The sequence below is a fragment of the Callionymus lyra genome, chromosome 18 (genome assembly GCF_982586985.1).
Source record: "Callionymus lyra chromosome 18, fCalLyr1.hap1.1, whole genome shotgun sequence".
NCBI lineage: Eukaryota > Metazoa > Chordata > Actinopteri > Syngnathiformes > Callionymidae > Callionymus > Callionymus lyra.
In genome coordinates this window covers 11,934,601-11,947,190 of record NC_141835.1, presented here as the reverse complement: position 1 = coordinate 11,947,190, position 12,590 = coordinate 11,934,601, and the positions used below count along the sequence as shown (strand labels likewise).

General features: G+C 40.1%; 1 protein-coding gene across 1 annotated transcript in view; it reads left to right on the top strand.

Moving 5' to 3' along the window:
- Positions 1-12,590, top strand: part of gfra4a (GDNF family receptor alpha 4a) — a 125,619-nt gene that overhangs the window by 104,496 nt on the left and 8,533 nt on the right. Inside the window, exons 5-6 of the mRNA XM_087780505.1 lie at positions 4,692-4,801; positions 5,297-5,431. Of these exons, the coding sequence (XP_087636631.1) occupies positions 4,692-4,801; positions 5,297-5,431 (245 nt within the window). The remainder of the gene's footprint in view (positions 1-4,691; positions 4,802-5,296; positions 5,432-12,590) is intronic.

The following is a 12,590-nucleotide window of genomic DNA, read 5'->3' as shown; positions in this document are numbered from 1 at the left end:
GTTCCCACTAGTCGAGATAAATGTGTCTTGCTTCTTAACAACAGCATTAACTTAAAGAAGTTTGTCCCGGTAATAATGCAGTGTAAAAGTTCTGTTAGGGCTTCCACCGTCTTAAACGTATGAATAAAATGTACATACAGATTTTTCAGTGTGCGAGACGATTATGACCAACTGAAATTTGTACGATGTAGATGGTTTATTTTTGTTTATTTGAATTAGATGTTGTTGGTGTACCTTCAAGTACAATGAAACTCAAGACTCGGTGGGCCAAATACAGCACATTGGTCAATTTGGTTGATTGTTATAGAATTTAAAAAAATTTCGGGGGTTTTTCATGATGGGTCCGGTTTAAACAAAGGCAATGGGACAGAAATGATCGATGTCAACAATTGTCTAGAGAAAAACCAAAACATGATGTAAGAACTTATAATTTAGATATTCGGAGCTACCAATAATCATAATCAAACTATACTTCTTTTTACAGTTTAGTGTATATATATATATATATATGTCACAGTACAGATTAGAATCCAGTAGGATCTGGAATCCTACTAGTAGAGATGGGAATTACAATTTGATATAACATTCTGATGTAATCTGTATTTCTCCTATTAGAATTGGAGATTGTCCTGGTAGAATTCGCATTTGTCCTAGGACAGATTGGAATTCCAATATTCCGATCCCAATACAGTAGCAGGATTCCAATCTATACTTTGACGTATACATTTTTCTCCACCCTAAAATTTGCCTTTAAGAAAAGGTTTTTGGCTCCATTTGGGATTGACACCCCTCTTCAAGTAATACTAGTTTTCTTGTGTATAAATATACTGTATATCTTTAAAGACAAAAACGATCTTTAGAGGCCGATTTTTAAACGCTTTAAAAACGTTAATAAAACGTTACGGTCATGATAACATTTTTCCAATAAATCTTGCTATCAGTTGTGCTTTTTGCTATCATTAAAATTAGCCCCTTTTTTTAGTTTGTCCCCTTTTTAACAATCATGAGGATTGTTCACTATATTTTATTTGTTTAAAAAAAACAATGAAGTTAATTTCACTAATGGGCTGCGAATAATCGCGATTAATCTCACAATTAGTGAAATGTACTTGTAAACATGACATTTTTAAGTAAATGATTGCAAAACGACCTGGTTCAGATAGAAAGACCAGCCTATCTAGTCAATAACAATGACATTTTAAATAAATTGTCTTTCCTTTTTGAGTTTTGCGAAGGTTTAATGAGTTACTTTTTTCGCCGATTCTCAGGAAAAAGGGAAATATATTTAGAAGTAAATCTCTCACTTCTATAGTGAGTGATTCTGCAGCTTTCCATCCATCCCTCCGAACGATTAATGGCCTTTTTGTAACTCGGAAGACTGGTCTTTCTGGTTATACGTCCATTTATATTTAATTAGTCGGCCGCACTTAATGAATTCAGTGTGTTATACTTATTAACTTTTCTTAATTAGCCGACTTAATTGCCGCATTCGTTGTCTCGGAGAAGCAGCCGCTCATCACACGCCCATGTGAAATTGTCATTATTAGACGTCGTCTATCTCTTGGGATTTACGCCCCGAGGCTGAAGACAAATATTTATCAGGGTTCAGCCATGAAGAGCGGCTGAACGTCTTTGTTGTTCGACGGAAAATAAGAAACATTATTGTCGCCTCTCACCGTCAAACCTTGTAAGTTAAGTTGAAACAAATTGTATTTTATTTGATGATGATATCCGTCCTTTGAAGAAGGTTCTGCTTTTGAATGTATTTATTTAAGCACTCTGCTTTCCTCCCACAGCCTGAGAGGATGGTTGAATAGTTTGTATAGAAATATGTTTATATTGTAATGAGAAACTAATTCATTTCCTGCAAGATGTTCCATGAGTCAGACTTCATACTTCAGCTAAACCTACATTTAATCACCGTAGAAGTGATGTTTTGTGTGTTTTATGACGCGGTTCCCGGGAGACACTTGAGTTCACGGACCCCCGCGGCTGAATGCGTTCGCCTCCTGTACTGAAATAGAAGCTATATTTGCAGTTCACCTGTTGAGTCGTCGCATCCTTGAGTCGTTTGTTCATTACTTCTCATGCTCTCGGTGCCCTCGGGCGACATGAGTGATGAGTTCAGACAGCTCATTAAGATTTCAGCAGTCTAATGCGTCTCATGTCAGGAAAAATGTCTTAATATTGAGCATGAATCATGTTGTGTACGTCTGGATGTGAATAACAAGATCATGTTGTGACGTCGTGTAGATGCTCTATGTTGCCAACAGTCACATTGTACGCCGAATGATCCGTCCATCCGTCCATCCGTCCATCCGTCCATCCATCCATCCGTCCATCCACGGATTCATCCATCCATCCACGGATTCATCCATTCATCCATCCATCCACGGATTCATCCATCCAGCCATCCATCCATCCATCCATCCATCCATCCATCCATCCATCCATCCATCCATCCATCCATCCATCCGTCCATCCACGGATTCATCATCCATCCATCCATCCATCCATCCATCCATCCATCCATCCATCCATCCATCCATCCATCCACGGATTCATCCATTCATCCATCCACGGATTCATCATCCATCCATCCACCCATCCACCCATCCATCCATCCATCCATCCATCCATCCATCCATCCATCCATCCATCCATCCATCCATCCATCCATCCATCCATCCATCCATCCATCCATCCATCCATCCATCCATCCATCCATCCATCCATCCATCCATCCATCCATCTACCCATTTGTCCGTCCATCCATCCACCCATCCACCCATCCATCCATCCATCCATCCATCCATCCATCCATCCGTCCGTCCGTCCGTCCGTCCATCCATCCATCCATCCATCCATCCGTCCATCCGTCCATCCGTCCATCCGTCCATCCATGGATTCATCCATCCATCCACGGATTCATCCATCCATCCATCCATCCATCCATCCATCCATCCATCCATCCATCCATCCATCCATCCATCCATCCATCCATCCATCCATCCATCCATCCATCCATCCATCCATCCATCCATCCATCCATCCATCCATCCATCCATCCATCCATCCGTCCATCCGTCCATCCACGGATTCATCCATTCATCCATCCATCCACGGATTCATCCATTCATCCATCCACGGATTCATCATCCTCCCATCCACCCGTCCACCCGTCCATCCATCCATCCATCCATCCATCCATCCATCCATCCATCCATCCATCCATCCATCCATCCATCCATCCATCCATCCATCCATCCATCCATCCATCCATCCATCCATCCATCCATCCATCCATCCATCCATCCATCCATCCATCCATCCATCCATCCATCCATCCATCCATCCATCCATCCATCCATCCATCCATACATACATACATACTGCTCGTCTGTAACGTCGATCTTGTATTGAAGCCTCGACATAAGTAATTGCTCTGAAGAATATTATATAAATTCAGTATTTTAAGCTTGTTTGTAGAGGAAGCTAAAAGGCTAATATGCTAAACACTCTAGCTTCAAGTGTCCACTGACTACAATGGACGAAGACAACTGAGCTCCAGTGGCTACATAAAAATGAACAAACGTTTTTTTCTATTAAAAAAAAAACAGATGACTCTGAAAATAATCCCCAACCCTTAGTCGACATGAGGGTCAGTAGAAAATTAGTCAAGTTAGAATTTTAGGTGAACCATTAATTTTAAGAAACACAGCTCTTAAAGTTTAGAGTTAAATTAATAAGTAATTGCAGATAATACAGTTTAAACAACAGAGTTGGGAAAAGTAAAGGAAAAAAGTTACAATGTATTAGCATGGATACCCGGTGTATTTCAACGTTGTCCCGTCCTTGGTGTTAAATCCGAAGAGCGAAAAGCCTGAGAGAACGAAGGCATTAAGAGTCTGACGCACCATGATGGACAGCATTAAATCTACTTCCTCTTCAAATGTCAGTAAGACAAAGGCTTTAATCCGTCACGGATATCGATCGGGCATTATTCTTCTGCACCCCCTCCCGAGGGATGAAGACTCCCAAGGCTTGCGCAAAGACCGCCTGGCATTAGGAGGCATTAGTGGCGGTGGATGCCGTAACGAAGTGAAAGGGCCCTTTGAGTTATTCACACGTCTCTCTGCAAAGACGTGACAAACGAGGGAAGACCGGGTTACTTGCGAGGCCCTGAGGGGGCGTCCGCCTGCAAATGCCAGCGGAACGGGAGCTGATGATAAGATATGATGGCGTTGATAGCCTTGTGCGATAATGGTGATGTGGCTGGATGGCGGCGGCGGAGGATTATTGAGGGAGCGATGGGCGCCGCGACTGTGGGAGGCTGGATTTATTCGCGAGATCCATATTCGTCTGACGTCCTTGCAGTGAGAGGCCTGCCAGATAGCACCCACGGTAGTCAGAGAGCAAACCAAGGTCTATCTCTGCCCCTCATTGACTCTTTATGGCGTGTCACTCTTCCAGAGGTTGCTCGCTTGGTGGGGAATCGAGGGGAAAAAGGTAAAGAGGAATGGGGGGTCCGTCGGAGCGTGTGATTCTTAAGGATCGGATGAGTGATACGGAGTGAAGTCGTGGCGCGATTCTCCTTCTGCCGTCAGCCCCCTTTTTTTTTTTCCGTGACACGAGTTCTGTACCAGTCGGGGCGCAGATAAATGATGGATGACGTGTTGTTGCTCCCGCAGGTCTCGCTGGGCGCAGTTCCAGTACGACTGCCAACCCTCGGATCAGAGCGCCGGCGGTTGCAAGCAGGAGAACCACGGAGCGTGTCTTCTGGCGTACACGGGGCTCATAGGTAAGGACTAAATCTTTGTTTGGCCGCTCCGCCTCAGACACCTCCCGTGATGGATCGAGGGGGGGGGGGGAAACAGGATCCAGAAGGAGGGAGGCGGAGAGCTGACAAGTGCACTGAGAGCCACTCAAAAACAATGAATTTAGACTTGGAAGGGAGAGCGGAGGCCGGATGATCAATGAAGCGCTGATTAATGTGGCGGCGGCAAGAATGAGGTCTCATCATTATTCTAATAACTGGAGTGCTCGAAAGTATTGACGGCTTTTTTTTTTTAGAGAATATTAACTGAGACATGATGATCTGCAGGAGCGAGTACAATCAATTATGGTAGACGCCAAAACATGGCCCAGATCAACAAAAGCAGTTTTTTCAGCTGAAATTAAACAGGTTTTAATACCTCTATCACAGCGTTAAGTGATTCCGAAGATGTCGCAACGTATATAAATAAGAAAAGTTTACTTTTTTCTGCTGCTAAAGTTCCGACCATAATCTCCACAGGAAGTACTATTACGCCCAACTACCTTGACAACTCCACGTCTAACGTCGGCCCCTGGTGTTCCTGCGTGGCGAGCGGCAACCACCGAGAACAGTGTCACGACTTTCTCAACTTCTTCCACGACAACATCTGCCTGAGTAAGTACTTTTAGGGGAAAAAAAACACATCGAAAACCAGATCAACTAAAGACCTTAAAATATTGAAATCGTAGATATGTTTTACCTCTTTTTCCTATTCTGTACCTTTGTTAGCCACAATTACTGACTAGGTAATCCCTGAAACAGTTAGTAAGTGAGTATTTTTTTTAAAGCGTCTTACTCAAACCAGAGAAACAGACAAACACAGCAGCCCCCCAAAAATTAAGAACTAAAACATTTACAATCAAATCAATAAAATGCCTCCCAAATATGTGGTTCAGAAACGTTTTTTTGTGACAATTTTAGCTATGAATTCCTAAATTCATATTCAATTTTTTTTGGATAAATAAAAAAATATACTGTGACTGTAATGTCACTTCAGTCACATTTAGATATTTATAAGTTATTATTTTGAAGGTATAATGAAACCTAGGGAAACATCTAGGGAAGCATCGAACTTTCAATCAATTGTACTGAAAACAAACCTTGAAAATTCTGCAAGAAAATCGAATATCATTCTTTATCTTTATTTTCATTCTTTTTTTTTTTTTGCATATTTAAAGCTTAACTAGATTTAAGTCACGTATATGGGGATCTGTGTGAAGCTAAGCTAGAACATTCCTGACAACATTCCTAAGAACCAACTGCAAGGCAGGTGTCTTTGTCCACGAAACAAGATCATACTCAGGTTGGCACCGAAAGAAACGTTGATAAAACCAATGAAGACATTCATTTAATCTCCTCTCTGAGATATATGTTGTCACCAGAACAATATCGGCAAAATCTTTCTGGTAAAAACTGGTCAAATATATGGTACAGAAGTTAAACCCAATGAGTCTCAAATCGCATACTTGCATACTTAAACTTAGTACTTTGAGTGCATAAATGCGTCTCAATTCTTTGTATGCGAAATTAAGTACTCCATGCACACTAAATTGTCACTAAAACGCCCACAAAACTGAGTATGGATCGATGGACTCTTTCTACCCTAAACGGCTTCATCTTAATGACGTTGACGTTGTAAATGGAAGTTACGTCATATCTATATATATATATACACATATACTTACAGGTGTATTTTCAGCCAGCAGTAGGAGGATGACACGTCTTCGCTGCTGATATCGGCGTAAATATCTCGCGAAAATTTAGTGCGCCGTGCACACTAAATTGGCGTACTAACACGTCCACAAAACTGAGCATGGTTCGATGGACACTAACCACCCTAAACAGCTGCCATCTTAGTGACGTTTTAAACGGAAGTTACGTCATATATAAATGCATATATATTAATATACTTACAGGTGTATTTTCCGCAGCAGTAGAAGGATGACATGTCTTCGGTGCGGATACCAGCTTAAATATCTCTCGATTATTTAGATTCTCATATTTTTTCTTTATTTCTTTTTCCAAACTTGCAAAACGTGCTGCCAGCAGGTGTCGGCGATAGCGTTCCAACAGCTGGTTGAAACATCATTAAATAGAAGTAGAAGAAGAAGCTGTCATGTGATTTCCGGTTAGTGCGTAGCAGCAGAGTTTGATTTGAGACATACTATCTGTGGAGAATTTGCGTACTAGTTAGTACGTACACTAAACTGATGCATACTAACTTCTAGTATACTAAGAGTAGCATGCGATTTGAGACACAGCAATACTATCTTGCGGACTAGTTAGTATGTACAGTATCGTGATGCATACTAACCTCCAGTGCACTAAGAGAAGTATTTGATTTGAGACACAGCACAGGTGTAGGTCAGAAAAAAGACAAGATAGCATCACACTATAATTAAACTTTGAACACATTTGCAATACTCGTGTTGATCCTTTGGGGCACAAATTAAATATTTCGGTCACCTATGGACTTAAAAAAAAAATGAGGTGGTCAAACAACTTTTTTTCTCTCGTGGATTGACGTTTTTGTCTCGATTATTCCGAAGCTCAGGATGTTGCCGTCTCAGTAATCCAACAGCAAAAGCTGCGACACAACCCAGACGACACAAAACAAAGCTTCTGTTGAGGTGACAAGTTTGTTACTGACGTGTACATAAATATAGTCTTCACAGGGGAATTTATGGCCCATAAAAATGCTTCCTAATGGTGGTTTAAAAATAGATTGTTTTTCTCCTTAATGACTTATAACGGTGGGTACAAAAGCGAATCAAATATCCAAAGACGTTTTCAAAGTTGTATTCTCCTCGTTGGTTGTTTTTTTTTTTTTTAAAGGTTCGGCTTTCGTCCGATTAAAAGGAAGAATGACTTCAAAGAGTGTGACACAAAAAAAAAAATTAGAGCTGCTTTTTTTTAAGGAGCTTACATACTCGTGTGTACAAGTGAGCGTCGAGCGTTAAGAAGTGTTAAGGAGCACTTGACATTCACAGTAGGGAAGAGACTGGGAATTGAGCCCACAGCCTCCAAACCCACTTGAAAAAGTGTTGGCGGCAGTTTCTCTGAGTAGTTTCTCACCGACTTATTTTCACATTGTTGATCCTTTAAAACATGTATACTTTTACTTTACTTTTTTTTACTTGTGTTATTCTTGTTTTTGGGGAAAATGAAAGTAAAGCAATTGATGTAAAATGAAAAATGTATACATACAATTAATAAATACACTGTTTGTGTCACAAAAAACGTTTCTATTATTTATTATTACATTTAAAAAATATATTTATTTAAATTTTAAGCTGTTTTGTTTAAGATGTGTTTAGTTCCCTTTTCTTGATTCTTCCTGATATTATTTAATAAATCTATTTTAAATCAAATGTTATTAACTTATTTATGTATTAATTTGGTTTATTTAAGTCCCTCATTGATTAATCAAAAATTAGTTAATATTTAGTTTTTGGTGTAATATATGAAAGTTTAAAAAATTGGCTGAAATCAACTGTTCTTTGTTCAATCATTAAAATAATAATAATGATAACAACAAAACTTATTTTTTATGGAAATATCTCTATAGTTTTCCCCTGAGCTGAATATACATTTTAATTATTTCACTGTATTGATTAATTGTTGTATAAATTATCCCTTTTTAATTAGAATTATCCCAAAAAAACATGTTATGATTTTGTATCTTGACCCAAATGAATCTCCACTATGACTATATAATAATTTTTTACCATTTTTATTTTCTTTCTATTTTTTTTTTTTGCTCCACTGGCAATTTTATTGTTTTCTTTGGTCAAATAATATTTCTCTCTTCTGTAAAACAAGGATGTGATTCAAGACGTAACACAGGAACTACTTTAAAATCCTGAAACGGAAAAAGGCTTTTATTAAAGAATTACTGTTGCGTCCTCACAGCAGAGTTCACGGTTGACTCACCGCAGGAAACCGTCGGTGAAGACGAGTAACATTCGCAATGAAAAAAGCAAAAACAAGTCAAAGAGAAAACATTAGGAATCTTCGCTTCCCTGCATTGGCTCGTAATTTCCTCTTTTCATTCGTTCCTCTTGTGGCACCATCAAAAAAGAAACCTCATCACAAGAAGATGCAAACTTATTTTTAAATATTTTCTCATCCTGGTTGTCACCGGGATGTTCAGAGGCGTGTTGCGCGTTGACAGTTTTTCGCACAGATCAAAGGACATCACTTGGTTTATCTCTTCGTTTGCTCTGACGTAAGTCATTCTTTAAGGGTTCGTTTCTTTCAGTGCTAAACATCAGGTCGCTCGCTACTCGAACCAAGATAGACTTCCTTCTTTTTATAGCCGTGGAACTGGCAGGACCTGAGCCCACGTACGCCGCTTGTTACCTCACGCCTGTTGGTGAGTGAGTCTCCGAGGACGACCTCTTGCAGTTGCTATGAGGGAACATGAGCAGTAAGTCAATGAGCGGAGCCCACTTGGACAAAAGGGCTAATTATGCTGGAGCGCCGGAGAAATGTCTTGCAGTCGTGGTTGGAGGTCAAGTGGTGAAGATGGACGGCGAAGGATTAAAGTCTTTGGTACTGGATGAATAAACAACACACCTACGGTTTCAATCTTTGAGTGAAGCGATCCAGTTGCATAACGACAAGTGACTGACCTCGGACCAGAACAATAATTGTATGAATTCTTGCGTTTCTCTCCGTGGTAACAAATGCATATCCCCCCCTTTTTTCTTCCTCTTGTTCCGCCTCAACCCCTCCATATCACGCTTTCCTAACTTGAAAGGAAAGTAGAATTTAAGAACAATATCCTTATAGTGACATCTTTGTCGGGAGATAAACAATCTGGTATCATCACCCATCTTTCCATCTATCCATCTTCCTTCTGTCTCTTATGGTAGAAGTCTTAGCAAAGGAGTCCAGACCTCCTGCTCCCCAGAGACTCATCTACAAGAAGTACCGAGGCATTCGCAGGCTGACCAAGAGACATAGTCTCACGGTCATGACCTTGGTCGAACCTAAGTGCCTCCTTAACAAAAGCCCCTGGGGGGAAAATGTGTTTTCTGGTATCCCTTGTGTTGTCTCTGGGTCAAGATGAACAACCTCCATCGCTGAATACGTATTTCTGGAAGGTCGTTTAACCTTGACCCAATAACAACACGAGGGGTACCAACTGAGATGACGCAAGGGTTGACAAGTACCTGAGCCACCTTGGAAGGAAAGCGGTGGTAAAGCAGTTGTTCCACATCACCACTGGAGAATACGGTACACACACTCATTCTGGTCATCCTTGATCTTGTTGTGGGCACATGGTGGCGCAGTGGTCAGTGGGACCACCTCACAACAAAAAAGGGTTGCAAGGTTTGCTCCCAGGATTAGGGGGAAGGCACTCCGGTTTCCTCCCACAGTCCAAACTCATACAGAGGTTGATTTGGAACTTCGGGAAATTGTCCTTATGTATATGTTTGTGAAGGGTTGTGTGTCTTTGTGTGCCTTGCAATGCACTGACGCCTTATTCAGGGTGTCCCGCACCCATCGCCCGAAGAAGCTGGGGTAGACTCCAGTACCCTGCATCCCTCCATAAGGGAATAAGCGTCGGAAAATGAATGAATGATCTTGTTCTTTTTTGGTCCAGTATTTCTAGAGCTTTGACAAGAGTAGGAACGTTCATGCTCGGATAAGGATACAGTTATTCAGTTGCAACTGTTTGTGTCACTACACCACGGAGAGACGCTGCTGCCACATCCCATCCCCGCAAATAAGATGTAAATGATCCCGGAGTGAGCCAAACCTTCCGGAATAGTCACATATGTTTTCCGGCGAGTTGATGGATGCCTTGTTTTTTCAATAAAACCCTTCGTGTGCATCCTGGATCGGGACATGGCGGCAAGCAGCCCCGGTGCGCTGTTTACCGTACGCTCTTCCGAGACCGACCGAAAACAAACCTCCTCCACCCCCCCGGCTGGCATGGAAAGCCTGCAGAAAAAAAGAAAAAGGCGAGGCGTTCGCTTCTATCTGCTGGAGCCAAACAAGCCAAGCCAACATGTGAAAATAATACGGATGAACAAGCTTCTAATGGGAGATGCAGTTCATGGATCAGCGGCGCTCGTTGCAAATCTCATCTCATTGGAAGTGAATAGTTATTTGCCGGTCCTCACTTCTATTTTCGTAAACACAACGGTTTTGGCAAAAAGCACTTGGATGTGAGTCAGCAATTAGGAAATAAAGCTAAACGTATTTCAAATTCCTCATCAAAAATGTCATCGGGCTTTGACGGCCGCCCAAAAACATCTCCCGAGGTGTTGATTTCGCTTCTTTAGGCGCGAAACATCATCGCTTAATAAGTCCCTTCCCGGTCCCTTAAGGTTCTGGCAGCTTCCGGAATGTAATGTTATTCCTCAGCGAGGGCCCCCGCGAGCGCTTGCTGAGACAGGACTTCAGATGCCCTCCGATGACTTTGTAATTGAGTGTAATTTGGTTTTCGTGCTTCCGAGCTAATGAGGTGGACACGGAGAACAGTGGTGGAAATGAATGAAGTCATTTGCAGACGAGGAGACTGGGAAAAAAATCCCAAAACCCATCGTCGTCGTCAGCGAGCATGATCGGGTTTTAAAAAACAGATGTTGTCTGCGGTTAGTAACAAGAAGATCTGCATGCAGAGCAGACGAGCGGCTCTTCTTCATAGCTGGTTTAATAAAAGGAGAGTTGGAGGTGAAGCTCATTAAATTTTGCAATTACCCAATTTTTTCAAGGTTCAGCTGCATGTCACTCGTCTTAATGCTTCCCTTGTTTGAAAAATAAATGTGATGAATTAAGGAAAATATGAGAATCTAAAAAAAAATTATAAAATCGAGCAGAAACCTTCAATTCTGACACCTTGTTTCTCCACAGAAAGCAAAAAGAATATTTGGACTAAAATCAGTTAGTTTGTTCCCTTAATGTTGTTTTCTTAGTCGACTTTAATTATCATGGTTGGGAATCGGAGATGTTCACGATGACCATCTGGATCCACAACTATAATGAAGAATTTTTTAGCAAAAGTTACGCTTTTGTACGTGTAGTACGGCTGCATTTATTTAAAGATATTCTACTGGCGGTATTTGTTTAAAAAAAAGAGTTAAACAATGTACCTTATTTAACTGTTTTAAAAAGCTTTAAAAAAGGCTGCTAAGTTAAACTAATATAAATAATATAAATATTATTTCTACTTGTAAAATATGTTTGAGAAAAAAGCCAAAGACGATATTTGTAAAGAAAAAAAGCAGGTTCATTTATTTAATTATTACATATTAAAATTGTGTTTTTTATTAGTCATAACTTTTTTTTTAACCTTATAGTTAAACTTTTAAGTTTAAATATTGAACATAATTTCCACAGAAATAAATATTTAAAAAACCTTTAAATTAGGATTTTCAGCTAAAATACCTGTTTAAATATTACAAATGTAGAAAATAGACTTTTTAAAATACAATTTGGAAAAAAAGACAGATTGAAATATTTCATATTTATGTAGTAAAATTGAGGTTTTTACTTGTCGTACCCTTTTCATCTTATAGTTATACTGTTTAAGTTTGAACATTTACCAGAATTACTGAAGAATTAAATTAGGCTGTTTCAGCTAAATTAAACCTAAATATAAGAAAACATTTAAAAATATAAGAGATTTTGTTTAAATTGTTTGAAAAAAACCAAAGAGAAGATTTGGTAAAAAATGAAAACCCAGTTGTATATATAAAAATAACATTATTTAATATATTAAAATCAAGGTTTTTATTCGTTGTAACTTCGTCACCTTGAA